Consider the following 19,805-nt stretch of genomic DNA (forward strand, 5'->3'; position numbering starts at 1 on the left):
TTGAACGTTATTACTTCAAACTGTTCTCCACATATCAAGTGTTCAATAATTTGATACCACAATGAGTGGTCAAAAACAATTCTAGCACAAACCATATTAAATGAGATTAGAAAGACCTATGCACATGACAAAAACCGCTTAAAGACAAGTTTATTTCTGGCTTAACCCCCTCAAATTCACAACTACTTTCTTTATCCTAAAAAAAAAAAAAAAAAAAAAAACAAAACACAACACCACCAAACAAAAAAACCTGAGAGTCACCAGTAACTAAAAGCTGTAAGATCTAAGACAAGTTAGTGCAAAACTTGAGGCAAAATTAAGTTCAGAATAAACTAAAACTGCTTCAAAGGTAACTTAGCCAAATTCATATTGCCAAAAAGGTTGCTGAGATTGCAAATATCAAGGGAAGCTCAGGAATTTCTCTTCAAAACTTCACTCACATTTATCAGTCCTAAAGATTGATGCAAATCTTTTCAATAAAGCACAAACCAGTGGCCCATCTGTCATTTTATGCTGTTGAATTTAGTAACCATCTTAAATTGTAGATGGGATGTTTCTTTTCTACTCAGCCAAGCAAAGGAGCCCAGTCCCTCCTCACTTAATTACCCAGCATACACCTAAATACCACCGGCCATCCCTCAATACTCCCGAGCTAGCTGGAGGGGTGATCTACCGCAGCATCCATTTCTCCCCAATTCATCATCGTCAGCTTTCTTGCTGACACTCTTCAGAGCTGCCTAGGTGATGAATTGCTCTGTTATTCATCTTATGTTAATCTGAGGCTGACGCAAGAATACCTTTCTGAAGACACTTAACAGTATTAAAACCCAGCACTACCAAGTGCCCTCAGTGTGCATTAAACCTCCCATTTGGAACCAAAAAGCTTCCTCATGAATAGTTATGACTAAAATACAGTTACTAAATCAATAGGCACTAGGCTTAGGTACCTCATTACCTATAGACAGAGGTTCCACACAATTCCTTGCTTCCCTAGAAGCTACACCAGAATTATTAGAAATTGGAAGTACTTTGATCCATATGGAATTCAACCTCAATTAACCCCATATTAAACTGATATAGGGAAGTTTTTCTCCTCCTATTCCTCAAAATATCAGTATATTTCTTAAATGTTGCAGATCTCTAAAAAAAGTTCTTTGAAGTCCATAAGCTTAATAAGCTTTTCTCAAGAAAGTCATCTGTACTTTTTGAAGTTTCTTCCAAGGCAGATTTGATCTTTAGATAATGTTTGTTCCAGATTTTTTCCCAAAGGATTATGGTAGTCTTGTCACAAAATTTATCAACAAAGCACAAATGCACTGCAAGAAATTTCAAAATATGAGACTCAAATCTCTGTAAACATGTTATTACAACAGCTAAATATATTTCCCTTCTAAAAGCAACTGCAGCCACTAATCCTATACCTGAGAAGTACTAAACTATCAGTCTTCCTCTCAAGACATTTTAATACATATATAATCTGTCTTCCTGATAGAATCTTGGTTAGAATTCGTTTCTGATTCCTACCATATCATCTATGCCTAGATTTTGTTCAAGTCTATTTACCGGTTGATCACAAAGTTGACAGAACTATGTGAAAAGTGGGAACAAAAGAATCTGTATAAGCAGCCTTGCTTCAGGTTGATTCACAGGCAGTATCAGATTTCCATAAAAGCCTCGAGTGATTTAAAGTAGTAGTAATTTTCTCGTAAACTGACTATATATAAGCCTCTCCAACTACGCTTATCTTTATAGATGATACGATACTTAAGCAATTAAAGAGCTACCAACAACTTGCCTCTACAATCATCTAACATGCACCATTTTTTCACTGCACAATCTTCACAGCAAAAACATCATACTTTAAACAAGACAGCTGAGCCTATTACAGCATTTTAACCTTCAACTTTAACACACAAACTAACTGTTAGAGAACACGCCTGTCAATAGATTGTGCATGTAGTATTTCAGCAAAGTTAGTCTGGAAGGTTTGAAGGAAGGAGGGGGGGAGATGACAACAGTTTGACAACTTTTTTAAAAAACATCCCATGTTAAATTTCTGACATAGAAGTACAGCTCATGCTCCTTCAAAATGAGACAAACTGAAAGTACCTAAAAGCCCTACACACAGATGAACAACACTGCCCTAAAAGAAAACAGCACCAGCTCATATTATATTCTATATAGTAGAATTTTTCCTTGTGTTCTCCTCCCCATTCCTGCAAAGAAACTGAAGACATTCCACAGCAAACAGAAGTGGATTTGGCTTGCTCTGCATCTAGAAATGGAAAATTATGCATTAACTTTTTGTATAATTATTTGTGGGTTATTAGATTAAGCTATATTAAGAAGAATATTAACTGGTTTGCTATAGCTTCAAAGCCTGATAAATAAATGGAAGCATTAAGCAACATCAACTGAATGTTTTAGTTCAGTTGCCATTGAAAGATATGAACCAAAACATTAAGTTTTTATTAATACTTGTGCTAGATGGATCTGCTGCTTACTTTTTATTATTTCAGGCGTATTGCACCTTCTAGACAGTAATGAAGAAAATAAACTGCAGTTAGGATAGCATGTTTCAACCAAGTAACAGTTACAGAGGTTTCTAAAACAGTCCTTTAATCTGAACTAGACAAAATAATACGGTTCATTATTTCAACAGCTGAAGGACTCAAAGAGTTCAGCAACGTCTGACTTCCATCTAGTGTCAGCTAGTCTGAAAACAGTCACGTCCTTAAAATTTTGAAAGGAGTAGATGCACAATCAGTTGACATCAATTAGTGGTTTCAGACCTTAAAGTAAATGTTTAAGCAAACGCACTCTCCCCAAGGCCCTGCTCTGTACCTTCAGTATTGAGCCACCTCAGCCTTTGTGCCAACACAAGCACTCTGAGATCACGTGGTGAGTTTGATCATAGCTCTGATCTAAAAAGAAAGCTAGCACCACATCAAAACAAACTCAAAAAACCCCTGACCAGTCCAAAATATCAGCTGACCTTTTAAACCAGAAACTGGTCCACCAGAAAATGGTATAAAATACTGTATTATCACCTCCTGCCTGTGCTCTGACATCAGCAGCCACTCTGATGCATTACCCCCCAGAACTACACCAACATAATTTCCCAGCAAAGTAACGTTACTTGTTTGTCGTGCTGGGAATTTTTTTCCCTTTCAAATCAAGTCTTAAAGAAGCACAAACATTTATACGGTTATATACCATTAAAAGTGTTAACTTCCCCACTGTTAATAGCTCAGATGTCAGCCAGTTATCACACAAATTGCTTCCTGGTTTATTCCCTTTAGAAAGGGGGTATCCTGAGGGCCTTCCTGCCCATGCACTTCCAGGAATGAAATGCAATGAAATTAAAACGTATCAAAGCATTGCTCTGGTACAACCTGTCCTGGATGTACAGAAAAATTTTCTCCACTACACTATGAAGTAAAGTGCAAGTATTCAGGTGAAACTGCAAAAGTAAAAAATATTTTTTTAAACTGATTTAAAAAATAAATTACTTCCAGCATGCTATTCAATCAACTATACACCACTAAAAATGCTAAAAGAAAATCCATTAATAGCTACCTATTGCTGTTTCCCTTCAAGAGAATGTTCTGCAATGAACTGAGAAGCAAAATTTACTATTTTGACACCAAGTATGAAAATCAATTCTCAAATAAAAAGTAATTGAAAACATGTTTTCAATTTTTACTCAGTATTTTAGACCATGATAATAAAAAAACAACAAAAAACAAACAAACAAACAACAAAAAAAAACACAAACCCACAAAAAAAAAAACTGTCTAGTGTTTCCACACTCATTCTGAGCTCTAACACCTGCTAAAACAGGTGGAGATATCTAAAAAGATGCAACTTCTAGTACTGGACCCAGACAACACAGGTTTAGTAACAAGTCCCTGAGCAGAAGCACTTTAATTTGTACCACCTCGTTGTTCTGAGACACCCAACTGGCCTGCAACAGGCACCTTTCCCATGGAAACGACAGCTACACCATGGAGGGGTAGCTCTGCTAATGAAGATGCATATTATTTCTTTAAAGCTGTCATGGTTGCTTTGCTCATTCAAGCATAAATTGTCTCAAAAAAATAAGTTCTGCAATTAAAAAGCTAGCTTCATTTCTATTAAGTGTTTCCACGAAAAACAACCAAAAGAAACCCAAAGACTGCTTTACCTGCACTGCACAAAGTAACATGGGATATATTCTCAAGTCAAAATGTAATGTTGCTTAACCTTCAGCAACCCAACTCCTTGTCTCACCACAGCAAAGGGATCTAACTCAGGTTATAAACACTCACCCATCATGTGTCTCAGCTGTAGTGTCCTTCACAGACCTAGATCCTCCTGCTACAAAGCCACAAACATCTTCCATGGTACTTCTACTGACCTAACCAATTGCATTAAGCATAATGAGATTAAAAACACTGGCAATTTCACTGTTCCTACTAATTTTCTTAGGACTGGCTTATTAAATGCCAATAAAACATCAACAGAAGATTTTCATAATATGCATTTTGATAAAAATCAATACAGAAAAATTCAGAGAGCCCAAATAAGAAGTTGCAAGTTATGTTTCAATAAAGACAAGGGTCAGTGAGTGAGTGCATTTCATTGCTTCACAGCTTTCCCGGCTTTCCTTGTCTCCCCCGTCTCCCGCCCGACATTCCATATAAGCAGTCGAATACAAACCATCAGTCTCCATGGCAGACTCCTGCTGTACTTCAATCAGCCTGAGCTGACAGGATGGTCCGGTAATTAACATGAACACAGGCCTATTCTGTCAGTCAGCCACAAATTATACACTAGATCAGCCTCTAATAATACATCTAATTAACAGGATATCTGTATCAGTATGCATTCTCCAAAAAGAAGAATATTTTAAGGTTACAGACAGCAATTAAAGGCAATTCAAATGTACTTGCTTTTCTACCAAAGTTACAGAATTCAAATCACTGTAATATCCTGTTCCTGATTTGGCATTGTTTAGAGTACTCACTGAAAGTTTTAATTTAAGGACTGAAACCTGGTCAAAAAAAGCTACTGATCTACAAAAGTAACTATTCATGTCCAGGCTTCTCTTCACATGTACACTGCTCACCAAACACCAGCAACTTTTCTCTGACATGACCTTTTTTCTCTTTTGATGCATGTAAATTTCATTTTCATAAATAAGACATTCTAAGTGCTCTCTTAAAATCTACCATTTCTCAGTTGTTGCTGATTTGTTTGGGGTTTTTTTCCCCCTCACTTTACTACTAACCAACACACCTTCAGTTTTTCCTTTCTGCGCTACGAAAACATCACATGCCACTCCCTAATCTAATTGGTAGCAAGACATTTTTACAGGACACTAGTTACTTTGGAAACTATTGTGTACAACTTCAGATGAGGAAAATGTAATGCAATTCCAACCTTAAGGAATAAGTAACACAAAACAAAAATGATGAAAAATTCAAAAAAGTCTCTCACAATTTAGAGACAAATATGTCAGCAGTTCTCGTATAGAACTACATCTGCTATGGTTCCTCTTAAAAAAACCCTCTGATGACAGACATCTTAATAATAAATTATTGGTACACAACAGTGAACAAAACCGCTTTCAAAACGTAAGATTAAAATAACTGCTTTACTAACTTAGAACTTTTATCAGTCAAAACACCACACAGATTTTTAAGATACACACCAGGTGACTGCAATCCTATGAATGTTGCAGTTCCAAAAATAACTTCTTTTAAAAAGATCTGAACTGTTGGGATCGGGGAGGGGGGGGCGGATTTTAAATAGTCTTCCCCAAGCTTAAAAAAAAATAAACCTTTTCCTAAGTGCAACGGAGCTTTTGTTTTGATGTTATAAGAGGCTGCCAAAGAATTACAACAACAAAAACACACCTCAGAACAACTCCTGTGAAGTTTTTGAACACACAAGTTCTAAAAGCTCTACAGCCTCATTATTATGTGACAATCATAAATCAGAAAACTGCCTCAGACCATTACCTTAAGATTTACATTTGATTAAAGAACCAGAATCAAAAGAGCACTATTGATAAAGAGCACACAAACAACACTGGATGCTCTTGTTGCATGCTGTTTTGTACAATTTTAATGTTAAAACTCCAAATCCAAAAATTAGCCTGGGACTGTCTGGGCAAAAACCTATATAAGGCCTTCACCCTGAAGAAAATTCTTCTCTTCACTTTGCATTAAGAGGCCCGGTTTGTAAGGAAATAATGAGGTTCTATTGCAAGACCTCATACAACTGAAAAATAGTCATGCTAATGTGGCCAATGCCCCTTCATCAAATCTGACAAGTCAGCAAAACCCTCACTAAGCACAGGCTACATTTACATAATCACAAACAATAAGGTCATGTGCAAAAGTAACCAGAAAACATCTCAGAAAGAACTTATTTACAACACCAGAGCACCGCTCTTTAGTCCTAACTCATGCAGACATTTTGGTTAAGACATTGAGACTGATACAAAAACTTCAGTTTTGGGCACCGACCTCTGCAAATTCACATGCACTTTTCTCAGTGAACAGAGTGAACAGAAAAAGCAACATCCAATAAAAAAAATATGCTCCTTAATCCCTACCCAGACGTTTTTACAGTTGGCGTTGTTATAACCGCTAGTCAGAAAGACATGAAATTACATTTATCTCCAAAAGCTAGATGCATGGCTTAATTTATATTTAAAAGTAGACACACTTTTAAGCCACATTCAAGACAAGTTTGACAGGAAGGCAGAGGTTTTTGGTGTATAGTTTACAGAGGAGAAATGAATTCCCAGTAAGGCCTGCATCAATACCTTTTTAAAAAAGGCCAGACCACAGTTTTGATCTGTGCTCATTCCGATCAAGTACAACATTCTGACCACTTACAGGTTCAAGAAAAAAAAAAGAGTAAATATACAAATTACACTACTCAGATCTCAGCTAATGGTTACCTCAGTAATTTCAATAGATAAGAATGCAATTGCAGAGTTCAAAATATCCAATTTATTTAAAATATATAGTGCAAGAAAAGAGGTACAACTTCATTCTTCCACAATAGGCACCATTAAAATACACAAATAGTCAGAAAAAAACAGTCTAGGTTAGAATCATGAAAGTTAGTATCTGAGAAGCTGAAATGCAAAAAAATCAGGTCACATTTGATGGTGCAAACAATGACAGGAAATACAGCCTATTCCACATTCAGGAAGAGCCCTCTCTTCCCACAGGTTTGCACTAGTCTGATAAAAACAATCCAGCTTCCTAGTTATTATGATGTGCACTTTAAACATCCTTGTTAATCCACAGTAATACACATAAGAAGTTGAAAGCACATATATGCAAAAATATCGGTGCCTTAAACAAAACTGTGACTTTAACATTTTATTATAAATTAGTTGGGTTTTTTTTAAAGTTTCCTCCATATACCTCTCACATTTAAGCTGATCTTTAAAACCAAATGCCGTAAGGCAGAGACCATCTACTAAGTTAAGCACTACAATTTTCAAATATCGAACACTGGGACAGTGGAAAATGTGTTTTGGATAACATACACAGCACAGAAAAGGGCCAAAAAAGTAAATGTACATTCTGAAACCCAACCAGATTAGACATACTGTTCTTCATCTAAACCGACAGGTCTATTTCTATGTCTGTTGCATACAATTATAAGTAATCGCAACACAGGCCTATTTGAGTTTTGGTTTTAAATACTGTCACGTAAAAGTAAATAAATAAACTAACCCCTAGCATTCCAGGAGAGAAAGCAATCCCATGTTTCATTTGTTTGAATTCTTAGGGTTGTGACTATTTCTTCAATTTAACTAGTACAAACTAAAAGACAAAAACTGATCGTAATATTGTTCTTCTCAAGCATAAACAAAACCTTCAGGAAAACGGCCATATAGTAACTAAAACAAAACAACCACACAAACACCACCTATCTAAAGCACAAAACAAACCAGAAGAAGCAAACCAAACTGCAGGAGGGGTGCAGGCAGAGGGTATGTGAACACTCTAACTTTATTTTTAGAGAGAGATAAATATATATAAATACACACACCTGCCCCTAATATTTGGTATTCTCAAAGGTGACGTGAAACAACTGATGAAACTATCAAATATTACACTTCTAAGTAGGCATTCTAAATCTTGCAGACCTTTCTAGAAAACTAGAGAACCCTTCTGGAGGATGTCTGTGTAGCATATAGCTCCAAGACATTTAACACGGTGCCCCTTTGGTAACCAGGAAAGGTGTTTTACAGAACAACAGTTGTTCCAACTTCTCAACTGTTCATTGCTATTGACTACTCTACCTACATATTAATAATACTGCATGTAAGCAGACAATATCTGTAAGTCCACGTGAACATAGATACCCGCACAAATCCACAAGTACTTTGTCATTCTTTGGTATCTTCTAATAGATGTGTTAATTTTCATGGCTCAAGGCAGTGATGGTGTTCAGAGGCCAGACTCACGTCTCAGAAAAAAAAATAACTGGCGCCCCTTAGTGTTCAAATTTTGAAGTCTCGAAGCAATTTACTAGATTTGCATGAAACATTTTTTCAACATTCCAAAAAGTTTTCTGCCTCCACAATACTTCCACCCAATTGCCAACGTAAACAGGAAAAGCAGAAAGGCTTAAAGGGACAGCAGACTTCTTCCTGAGACTATTTAGAAACACAAATTCTATTTTATTTATTTTTCTTTTAAAGAAGAGCATGAAGAATACCTCCAACAGAATCCTTAAACTCTTTCAGCAAGTCTCCAAAGCCCTCATTTTGGAATGCCAATACTTCACAAAACATATTTCCAGAGCTTTCGCTATTTAAAAATATATCAAAAGGTGCAAGGATTTCAGACATTCCATTTTCATTTGCCTTTTCACGTGGTGAAATGTTTTTCTTTCTTTCTTTTGTCCTCAGACCAAAAAAAAAAAAAAAAAAGTTTCAGGCATCCTCTGGCCAAATATTTTAAGTCGAAGAGATTCACCGATTTAAAAATCCGATATCAAACCTCCGGAAGGCTCATTTGTGCTAAAAAAGAAGTCCTCTCAGTCAAGTTTCTTCTTGATGTGTGTTGTAAATCTAACTATTCTGAAGAGGTTGTTTGCTGTGGTGACCCAGAACATAAGTTTTAACTAGTTTTAATTTTCACATCCATATTAGCTTCAACATGAACTCAAATTTCACCAAGAGTCTTGAAAATAAAAACAGAATATCCCATTATATCGCTTTGCACGATCCATCTTTCAGTATTCTTCACTGTGTTGTTTTTCATGTTGCCTTTTTTTTTTTTTACTCCTCTAATATTTATTTCAGAAGGTATTATTTTCCTGGTATGCTATTTATTGTACTACAGTCACTATCTCATTTTTACAGTCTTGGGAGAGGGCGGGGAGTTGTTCTACCAAATATAACCAGCTCTTTCATCTTCCGAGGTCAACAACTTCCCAAACTTCTTTTAATGAGGAGGAATACATGTGCAAACAAGAATCCTAACTCTAAATCTCGAAATTCAGTATTTCATGCTAAGAATCCCAAAAAGTTGAAACTGCCTAAGTAATTTATGCTTTCATCGTATTTTACAAAGCTACCAAACACGATTAAGCAAACTCTAACCCTCCAGAAAGCCCAGGTTCACAGTGGTAAGAAAGGAAATGCTTTTAACAAGAAAAGCAAACCTGTGAACCCAAGCATAAAAAGAATTTAAGTTACTAAGAACATGTGTATCACCTTATTTTTAACACAATGGGCCTGCTACTGTAGTGGGAAGATATATGGGACAAATGAAGTTCCCAGCATATACTTTATTTTTTTCATTTCCAAAATATGATTATTTGTAAAAGCACTCAACCTTAAAGGGAGCTAGTTAAGAAAAAAAAATAAGGAAGAGGGTCAACCCACAGGAGCAGCCCCTCGCCCCCCTAAGCGCGAACGGGGTACAAGGCTGGGGCAGCAGCAGCTGGAGTAGACGAGGCAATTTCGTAATTTTTTTTTTCCCTTCACTAAAAGTCACACGTAAGACTCTTGCAAGTTAGTTTCTTTAAAAGGTAAGGAGAGCTGAAAGAAGAATTTGTTCGCTTGCCTCGCAATATACGAAAATTATAATTAGTTTGTGGCCAGTTCGGGGTGGGGTAGTGCTGGAGCTGAAGAAAGAGCTCAGCCCCCTCCGCCTTAGTCATTCAAGTTCAAGCAGCTTCCAGAACAGCCAAATCTCGAAACCAAACACCCTCCCAACCCGCCCCCCCACCCCGCCCGGGGCCCTCCGGCCGGGCCGACCGGCGCTCCCCGCAGGGCGCCGCACCGGACCCCGCTCCCCGCCGCCGCGGGAGGGAGGGGAGCGCCGCGCTCCGCCGTGCCGTGCCGCCAGCCTGCCTTCCCCTCCTCCCTGCCTTCCCCCAGAGCACATTCCTGAGCTCCTCTCCTCGCTCCCTCCCTTCCGTGCCGTGGTTACCCTTCCCCCGGTTTTCGGAGACAGTGTGGGGAAGGGAAAAAGAAAAAAAAAATTAGGGGAAAAGAAACCCCAGGAGGGAGCGGGGATCTGTGCGGCCGGGGCTGCCTCTTCCCCCTCCCACTCGCTCACCAGTCCCCCGGCACCACACGGCAGCAGCCAGGGCGGGGAGAGCCCACACTTCCCCTTTGTTTTCGGCTCTCCAGCCGGGGCCCGAGAGCGTGCGGAGAGGAGCGGGGAGAGGGAAACAGGCCCCGGGCTCCCCCCGCCGCCCGGCCAGGGCTGGGGCGAGGGGCCGAGCGGGATCCCGGGAGCGCCGCGGAGGCCCGGGGGAGGGGGGGAGGCAGGGCAGGGCGGCGGAGCGGGGGAGGGGGCGACCAAGCGAGCGCCTTTACCTTCGTCCAGCAGCCTCTCGAGGTGGTTGAAGATCCCGCAGAAGTTGGGGAGGCTGCTCATCAGCTTCTTGTCGTTCATCAGCTGCATCAGGTAATCGGGGCTCGGCTTCGGCTTCTCCTTGGTTTCCATTTCCCCAACCATATTCCAAGCCCGCGCAGAGACGGCGAGCGCCCGCAGCAGCTCCGCCGAGCAACGCGACCGCGGCACGGGGCGCCCGGCTGGATCCGGGCGGGCAGGGAGGCGGTGGGGGAGGGGAGGGGGCGGGGAGGGGAGCTTCCCCGAGGAAGGAGGAGGAGGAGGAGGATTCAAATCCGGAGACAAACGCAGACCCGCCGCCGAGTCCGAAGGGCCGAAAAAAAGAGGAAACTCGGCAGAAACCCCCGTGCGGGCTGCGCCCTCCTCCCCGGGCACAAGGACCCGCCGCCGCCTCTCGGTGCCGCCGCCGCTTCCCTGCTCCGTGCGCCCTCGGCCGGCGCAGTCTTCGGCGTGTCCCCCCTCCTCCTCCTCCTCCCGCGCACACACACGCTGAGCCCGGCTTCTCCTCTCGGCGCTGCCCCCTGTCTCCGCGGCGGGGGAGGGAGGGGACGAGCGGAGCGGGGCGGGCGGGCGCTGCTGGCGCGGCTGCCGCTTCCGAGGAGCCGCCGCCGGTGTCTCTCCGCTGTTGCCGCCGACGACGCTGTTGTTGCCGCCGCGCTGCGCCTGGCGTGTCCTCCTCTCCGCCTCCCGCCCGCCCGCCCTCCCGCCGCCGCTGCCTGTGGCTGGTGAGTCTCAGCCCCGCCGCCGCCTCCTCACTTCTCCTCAGTTCGCTCCGGAGTTCGCTTCAGTTCAGGCTGCGCTGGCAGCAGCAGCGGCGGCAGGAGGAGGGGAGGGGGCAGGGCCCGCGGGGGTGGGGACATGCCGGGGGGCGGGGCCAAGGGCGGGGCGGCCGTTACTCGGTGGCCGGCGGCAGCGCCGCTTGGCGGAGCCAGCTGGCGCTCCCGTGCCGCTCGGGGGGCCCGGGGCTGCGGCGGCGGCGGCGGGGGGAGGGGATTGGAGAGAAGAGAAGGGAGCGCCGCGGGGCCGAAGGGGGTTTTCTCCCCCCGGCCACGCCCTCTCCGAGCTTTTGCGCGTGGACAGGCGGCGCAGGCGCGCAGCGCCCCGTGCAACTCCCGCGCACTGCCCCCCCTGCCGCGCGGAGCCACGCGCGCGCACAGAACTCTTCTAAACAAAGTCGTGTTGCTTCACCCGCTGCGCGCGAGGAGGGGGGGCGGGGCAGGGCTGGGTCACGTGCCCCCTCGGGGGCGGGGAGAGCCTCACAGAAACGCGCGCGCCCGCCCTTTACAACGCCGCTGCTGCCTCGCGCGGTCATGGTTTCGCGCAGCAGAGGGGGTAGAACCGGGGTGGAGGCGAAGAAGAGGGGTGGGAGTTGTATGCGCCGCGCATGCGCCTGCGGGCGGTGGGCGGTGCGGGTAGCGGAGCGGCGCGAGGAGCGATTTCCAACCGGTAAAGCGGCTGCGAGGGCAGGTGGAGGGCGCGGCGCGGGGCTGAGGTACCGGTGTCACGGGAGCTCCCCGGCCGTGAGCCGTAGCCTGCCTTGCGGGAGAGCGAGGAGAAGCGGAAGTGGCGGGAGCCACTCTCCCCTCCTCGCTTGGCGGCCGGGCGGTGCGAGCCCGCGTGCTGCCGGAGCGGTTTAACGGCTACCTTCGGCCTCGGCGGGGCGAGCCAGGGGCTCGCTGCCGCTGCGGGAGGCGAAGCATGGGCGGTGGCGGGCTAGCCTTACTCCCGAGCCCAGAGCAACGATGGCGGCCCCCGCCTGCGGCGGGTGCTGTGCAGCACCGTGCCTCAGCCGGGCGGCCCGCCCGCTTCGGTGCCCCGCGGCTGGCCGTGTCCTGGGGCCACCTCCGTGCCCCAGCCTCGCCGGCAGGCAGTCAGACGCCCTTTTTCGCTTACAGGGCAGCGCCGTGGTTTGGCATCAGTCATGACTCGTTTGACGGGTTTGGATGGGAGACGTGATGGGAGCAGCAGTATCCGGCATCGAGAAACAAAATTTGCGTGCTCCATCCACTGCAGCCGCAGAGGCAAAGCAGCGCGACGCGGTTGCTTGTACGTATTCTCCCTGGTCGATGCCTTCCCCGTGCAGCTACTTTGTGTTCTTACTTGATTTTTATTATTTAGGAGGTCGTCAGAAAGCGTTGATGTAATTCTCAGTAGCTTGGTTCAGCTTATGTTATAAAGCTAGATAAAAATCGCTTCATGCTTTGTTTAGTTCTCTGAAAACAGTCATTTTTAATAGGACTAGGTATAAAGTCTATATATTGCTTAAAGTTCTGTAAAAATTCAAATTTATTTGCTGATATACTGCACACTATTTGAAAAAACTTTAAATATTAGGTTAATAACAATGAACAGTGCTTCCACAACTAAAAAGAAGTACAGCTGTCTTGTCTCTTTGACAGGTGTACAATTTTACTTGGTATTGTCAAGCAGTATTACTCAACTTTTCCTTAAAGATATGCAATGATGAAAATGTAGGGAAAGTGTAGTTCGCATAATAGTAAAAATGCCTTGCATTATTGCATGCCTTCTAGTGTTTACTGTATTTTTCCCTTTTAAATGTGTAGGACTCATTATTTGGACATGAGGATTTTTATTTTATTTCAGGGTTTTAAGTAAAAATTATGGCTTATGTAAGATAAGTCAGATTTATTGCTTTCATATTTTAAAAAATGTAAATTCAGCAAGAAAATGTTATCTTTGTTATAAAAAAGAAAACTGTAGCAACGTTACAAACCATTTTTTTTTTAATACAGATTCTTAGTCTATCAATAGAATGCCCAAAGCACACTGCAGTATGGCTATGGATGATGAAACAATGCAGTTTCCATTTAATAAGAAGATTGTGTTTTCTGTTTTCCAACCTTGTTTTATAAGGTGGTGTTTTAGCTTGTCACAATTTTATGCTTAACAAAATGGCCATCCTTTTATTGTAGGTGAGTCTGAAATATGATGCATTTTTGTAGCCCATCATTTGCGAATTTTTAACCAGTGAGTGAAGGCTGTTTTTAACACTGAAAAACTTGGTATTGAATCCTTCAATTTGATAAAGGGCATCCATCAGACAGCAGGCTTTGATCTTAAAATTAGATGAACTTAGATAATGTTAGAGTAATTGTTCTGGACTGCTGATTTTCACATTAAAAATAGCATATGGAGACTTTTTCAGCAGATTTGGTGCAGCTGTTCTGATACCACTTCATTATTGCTTCTTGCACATAAAGTGCTTCCAGTGCTTGAATATGAGCAGACAGAACGTGCACACAGTATAAGGTAAGAAATACAATCACATGTTGTTTCGCAGTAACTATCAGTTTTCTTTCCTACTAATAGGAAAAATATAGCTTATCCTAAGGTATTTTGTGCTTACTTACTGGAGGATAAGATGATGCATGCTAGCAGTTACTGAGTAATCACTCAGGTGCATTGCAAAATTCAAGCTCTAGTTTGCTCTGTGTTAATCTGAATTATTTTCTCAGCCTGAACAGCACAAAAATTGAGGCAAAGCTATGTGCTGAAGCTGCTCATGTAATCAGGCATAAATGGCTTAACGAAAATTCTCATCCTTGATTTTTTTCTTTCATAAATACTTCAAGGCTCTGAATTTAAATCATCGGAAAAATGCCCTTGGGAAAGCTGAGTGCTTTAACAAAATGTAGATAACTCACCATTAGTTTTAACTACGCAATCAGCATAATATCTTTCTTTATCAAGTAGATGGTAAAAACAAAAAGCTGCCTAAAAGCTCCTCTTGGCATACTTCATGTTGGAGTAGTTACATTTATACAGTTCTAAAATTATATTTGGCCCTTTGAAGACCACCGTGAGGCTGATATCGGCTGTGGTGAAAATGAGTTTGACACCCCTGCCTTATGTTCTCTCTGCCCTTACATTCGCACACTTCCACATCCCAGAAGAGGGTGTTTTAAGGAAAGTTGAGTTAGTTCTGCTTAAGAGCTGTGAGAAGGTATAGCTCCCTTTGAGACTGGTGTGTCTCCAGCCTGATCTGCAGAGGCACTAGAAATACTCTTGCACTGTATTGAACTTCACAGCTTCCCACGGGGGAAGAAATAAGGGGGGGGGGGGGCGGGGGAATGCAGGGGGTTGAATAAACATGTCCTGCAGGTAAGAGGGAGAGGTGGTGTGGTACTGATGTGGGGGAAGGAAGGGTGATTTTTTTTGGTTGGTTTGTTTCAAGGTGATCAGGCCCTGTGGTCATGTAAGGTTCTTTAGGTAACTACCCAGCCTCTTCTGTTGGGACAAAAGCAGAAGTCCTTATCTTTAATTCTTGTGTTTTTAGCTAGGTACCCTTCTTGTATCATGTAACCTGTTCTCCAACAGCTTCTCTTTTAAGGTGAAGTTTTATTGCATTAATCTAATCTTGAAGTAAGAAAAATTATGATAATGCCAGCAGCAGCCTCTGTATATTACAGTAAAGACCTGCAATGATCATAAAAAGCAAATTCAATTACTGCCATAATGTTCATAGCTGATAGCACCTTGGGAAATACGAGAGCTGAAGGCTGATGACTACTGGGAAACATCCTCTTTTAGTTGGCTGTTACTTCCAGTGTCTCTGTTGACCAAATCATAGGCATATACAGTCAGATTTCATTTGCCTTCTGCATCGCTGTCTATAACAGGAAGGTACCAATGTTCTATACAACTCTTCTTGAGGGAATGATGCAATTCTTCACTTGCTCATTACAGTTACTCAAGAAAAAAGTTCTATGTTTGTGATTAGGTATTGAATCATTCATGCTATACAAGATTGTAACTGCTGTAACCGTAATGCAGCAGTCAGACTTGACCACTACCAGATGGACATCTGAAATCCATTCATCTCTGAAAGGTGATTAACACATGAACAGAATAAGGTCTAGACCCAGACTAAAAATCTCAAGGACCAATTAAATTGAAATTCTGTGATGTGTTTGACAACAAAAACATATTTCCTTTGACATTAAGCCAAACTCACAGGTAACTTTTCAAATAGAATCCATAGAAGTGCATCGTTCAAAGTAATAAGCAGAAGACTTCATAGTCTAAAAAGGAAACAGTTTTTAAAAAAATATGCCCATGTTCTAGTGGCCACCTCAGTTTTTTGAAGTATTTATGCTAGCACTTACCTGTCCACTCTGGATGCCAGGTTTATCTTATCTGTAGAACTGGATGCTTTATTCCAGCTTGAATGTTTTTGTGACACAGTAGTGAGCTGGAAATAAGTTGACTTTTATTTAAATCACAGAATGAGCTTAATCCATCAAATATAGATAATATATATAGACTGTAACACATTTCTGAGTGCTGTATGCAATCTTGGAAGAGATAATACCTAAATTTGTCCCCTATTGATGGTGATTGCTGAAGAAGTGGAAGATACAGGTTTTAAGCACACTTTAGTCTGTAAGGATTCAGGTTTGTTTCTTCTATACGTAAGGTATTTCAAGCTCTATAACAACCATGAAGAAGGGTGTAGTAACCCACAGTATCACTCCAGTTAGAACTGGCCATTCTGCAGGTTGGAATAAAGGAGCCAGAAGAAGAGCTTATCTTATTGATTCATCCACTTATGCAAGAGTAGGAAGAGCTGCATTCTCACTGTTCCTGTGGTTGTATATTAATTATGCAGTCATTAAGTTGGGGAGAAAAGAAAATGCTAAGTCAAACAAAAAAGTATTTTCTACCTTTGACCTAAGTCTTGTACCAGGCAGTTTTCTTGGTACGGTACATATTCCATGTACCTTAAGTTACTGTGATAAGACTGTTACGCAGATAGGATGGAGAGGCCTAAATTCTGCTTTGTGAAACATTAAGCATTTTGTTTAACTCTCAGTAGTTAGAATCATAGAAATAGTTTGGGTTGGAATGGACCTTTAAAGGTCATCTATTCCATTCCCCTGGCAGTGAGCAGGGACATCTTCAACTAGATCAAGTTGCTCAGAGCCCCATCCCACTTGGCCTTGAACACTTCCAGTAATGGGACATGGCCAGCTTCTCTGGGCAACCTGTTCCAGTGTATTACAGTGCTGTTCAAGATCGCCATAGATTAATCACCTATTAGATTATATTTTTAAGTAGATAATTTCCATGGATATGGAATGTACATGCTGTTTCTTTATGCACTACTTTGTAGGCTCTTCTTGGGAAAAGATATCATTCTAACAATGAGAAAACGTGTCTGCCTAGAGTGTCGTAGTTGTGCTTGGCTCCCAGGAAATCTGTGTGCATTAGAAACAAAGTTTAGATTGGTTTCAATTCACACTCTTTAGTAGGAGATCAAAATGAATCTTATGTATGCCAGTTTTATTATAATCTTTATGAGAAAGGCAGAAAACTGTGATAAGGAGGGAAGAAAAGCAATCTAAGAAAGCATAGAGGATAAAAAAATACCAGCAACTAAGAAAACTAAACTGAGGTACTATATTGTAAACATAAAACTTACCTACTTTATCATCTTGTTCATAATAGCACTTAAATTCAAAAGCTGGAGGAAGAAAGCTGTTTATTCACAGAACATATCTGAATTGTGCTAATAAATTTCCCTACATCTTGTAATTTGTAAACATTTTCATTGTTTTTGTGAATTTTACTGTTGGATCATGGATATTCTTCCTAGCTCACTAAAAGAAGCCAAATTTCTTGAAATACACCATGCATATTTCCAGTGATTCTAATCTTGTGCACAGTACTATAACTTCAGTTAGTGTGCTAACTACCCTTCCTGTCTGTACAGTCACCAAATTACTACCTTAGCTATGCAGTGCAAGGCTTATGCAGGGGAGAACTTCAAATGGCTTCTGGCCTGTCCCTTGTGGAGAACTTGCATATAGAAACACTGTGTGAACCAGCCTATGCCACATGTTGCAAAAGTGGGAGTAGCAGTGAGTGTGTATTACTGTAAGTGCTGCCTAACTCTGGGGAGGCACTGAATTGACCATTGCTGAATAGAATATATCTCACTGGAGTCCAGCTAACACACAGTTTAAAATGTTACAATATTAGGATATCTGGAAACTAAGAATATTAAGAGAACTTAGCCATTATTTCAGATATACCTGTTTCAGTGATTTTTACCTTCTATCCAGCTTGCACTAGATATCAAACTTTAAAATTATCCAAGATAACATTCTGAATTTTAATTGAAGCAGTCATCTCAACTACAGTAGTGCCATCAGCAGGTTTTTTTATTTGCTACATGTAATGAAAAATACAATGTTGAAAGACATATTTCTGTGTAAGATAGGTAGTCAAAAGTATTTTTACTTTTTACCATAGTGAGAAGTGTTTTCACCTTCACTATAGGATTAAAAAAGGAAAAAAAAAAAGTTCACGTCAGAGAAATTTGCAGACATATTTTGACAACTACAGTGGCGATGAGCTGATAGCTAAAGAAACATAGGTTCTGTTTTTCAGATGCACCATCTTCTGGTAAAATAGCATAGTATATTGGTTACTGTTGAATATAAATTAAATGCTTTCAGCCTTAATTTTGTAAATACATTTAAAATTGACCATTTTTCTAAATTACTACTGGAACCAAGTAGAGCTTAAAATGTAATTGGTGCATTAAACTTTCCATTTTAAAATATCTGAAGTATGAATGTATATGTGTATTGACTTACACTGAGGGATTGTTAGTGTTGTGTTGCTTATGATTCCTAGTGTTCAGTACACAAAGAGCAGCAGTTCTTACACAAAGAGCTTATATTGAACTGGGCATAAAACATCTAAACAAACCATAAGTAAACTTAACATTTTTTTACAACTTCACGGTAATGAGCAAGAAACTTGGGCCTTCTAATAAAATGTAATTAATCAGTCTGAAAAAAACAATCTTTTTTTACTAGAGATTTGTTTTTTCCACTCAAAATACTTCATATATTCCAGGTCTTTATTAAATACTTTTTTTTTTTAATGTATTTAATGGTGAAGAGAAGTATCTGGCATTAAAAAGCTGCAAGGAAAGAAAGGGACCAAGCAATACAAATTTTAAAAGCTCCTAGGGATGAGACAGAATTGCGCAACAGTGTTCATCCAAAGCAAAGGACAGAGAGCAGTGCTACAGTGGTGGTTGCTTTCCCACACAAAGACCATTGTATTTCTGTGCTACAGTATGCTCAGAAACTTGTTCTCTGCTTTAGCGTTTCATGGGTATTTGTGCCTTTTCTCTAAAAGGAAACAGTAGTGTTCAATCTCTCAATATTTCTATGGTCTGTTTTCACCTTCAGAAGCCTAACTTTTTTTTCTTTGTGGATAATTTACGGTCTCCCCTTTGTTCCTCCAACCCACCATCTGTTTGTAGGAGGTCTTCCCTGGAATACCGTAGCCACATACATTGTAGTTATGATATGCCCCAGAGCCCATTTCACAGCTTTCTACTCTTCAGAAGCTGTGAAACACAAACGCACTTCAAGTTTCTTGGATGGAAGCCGTTACAAAAGTAGAGAAAATTATTGCTTAAGCACTTGGAAGATCCAGGATTTCCTCATAGAAACAGGAAGTATCCCAAATCTTGTGCCATCTTGGTTGGCATTTGTAGCGTGGTTCATTATAAGTCCCTATTTGACTGTCACTGGAGCTCAGAGGGCAAATCGTAACAATAAGTAAAATGTGACTCTTGGGCTCAAAGTCAAAAGGTGCATGTTTCTGGGTTGTTAGCTCATCTAGGAGATCTGACTCATTTTGAGCTACAGTGACCTCATACAAAATCATATGATCTTACTTAGCTAATATCTGATGATTATTTAAAGTTCATTGCTTGATTACAGTAACTCATTATTACAAGTTTATAAGCACAGTTAAGAGTGGGATTCACTTGCCTTCTGGTATTCCACCTGAATCTCAAGAAGGTCTCTTCTCACAGTTCTTCTATCACATCTACCAGCTCTGTGCAGATGTCTCTTAGACCTTTTGGAC

At 41.3% G+C, this 19,805-nt stretch overlaps 1 protein-coding gene across 7 annotated transcripts in view; it reads right to left on the reverse strand.

The window, feature by feature from the left end:
• The window catches only part of QKI (QKI, KH domain containing RNA binding), a 159,209-nt gene extending 147,508 nt beyond the window's left edge, over positions 1-11,701 (reverse strand). For 6 of the 7 annotated variants that reach the window (XM_082048001.1, XM_082047999.1, XM_082047998.1 and 3 more), the window contains exon 1: positions 10,853-11,607. In XM_082048001.1, coding sequence (XP_081904127.1) covers positions 10,853-10,994 — 142 coding nt within the window. In that variant the 5' untranslated portion in view covers positions 10,995-11,607. Of the gene's footprint in view, positions 1-10,852 lie in introns of all 7 variants that reach the window. The other variant, XM_082047997.1, reaches the window with a different exon arrangement.
• Between the last annotated feature and the right edge of the window lie 8,104 nt (positions 11,702-19,805).

This window comes from Streptopelia decaocto, assembly GCF_964273445.1.
Source record: "Streptopelia decaocto genome assembly, chromosome: 3".
In the NCBI taxonomy this organism is placed as follows: domain Eukaryota; kingdom Metazoa; phylum Chordata; class Aves; order Columbiformes; family Columbidae; genus Streptopelia; species Streptopelia decaocto.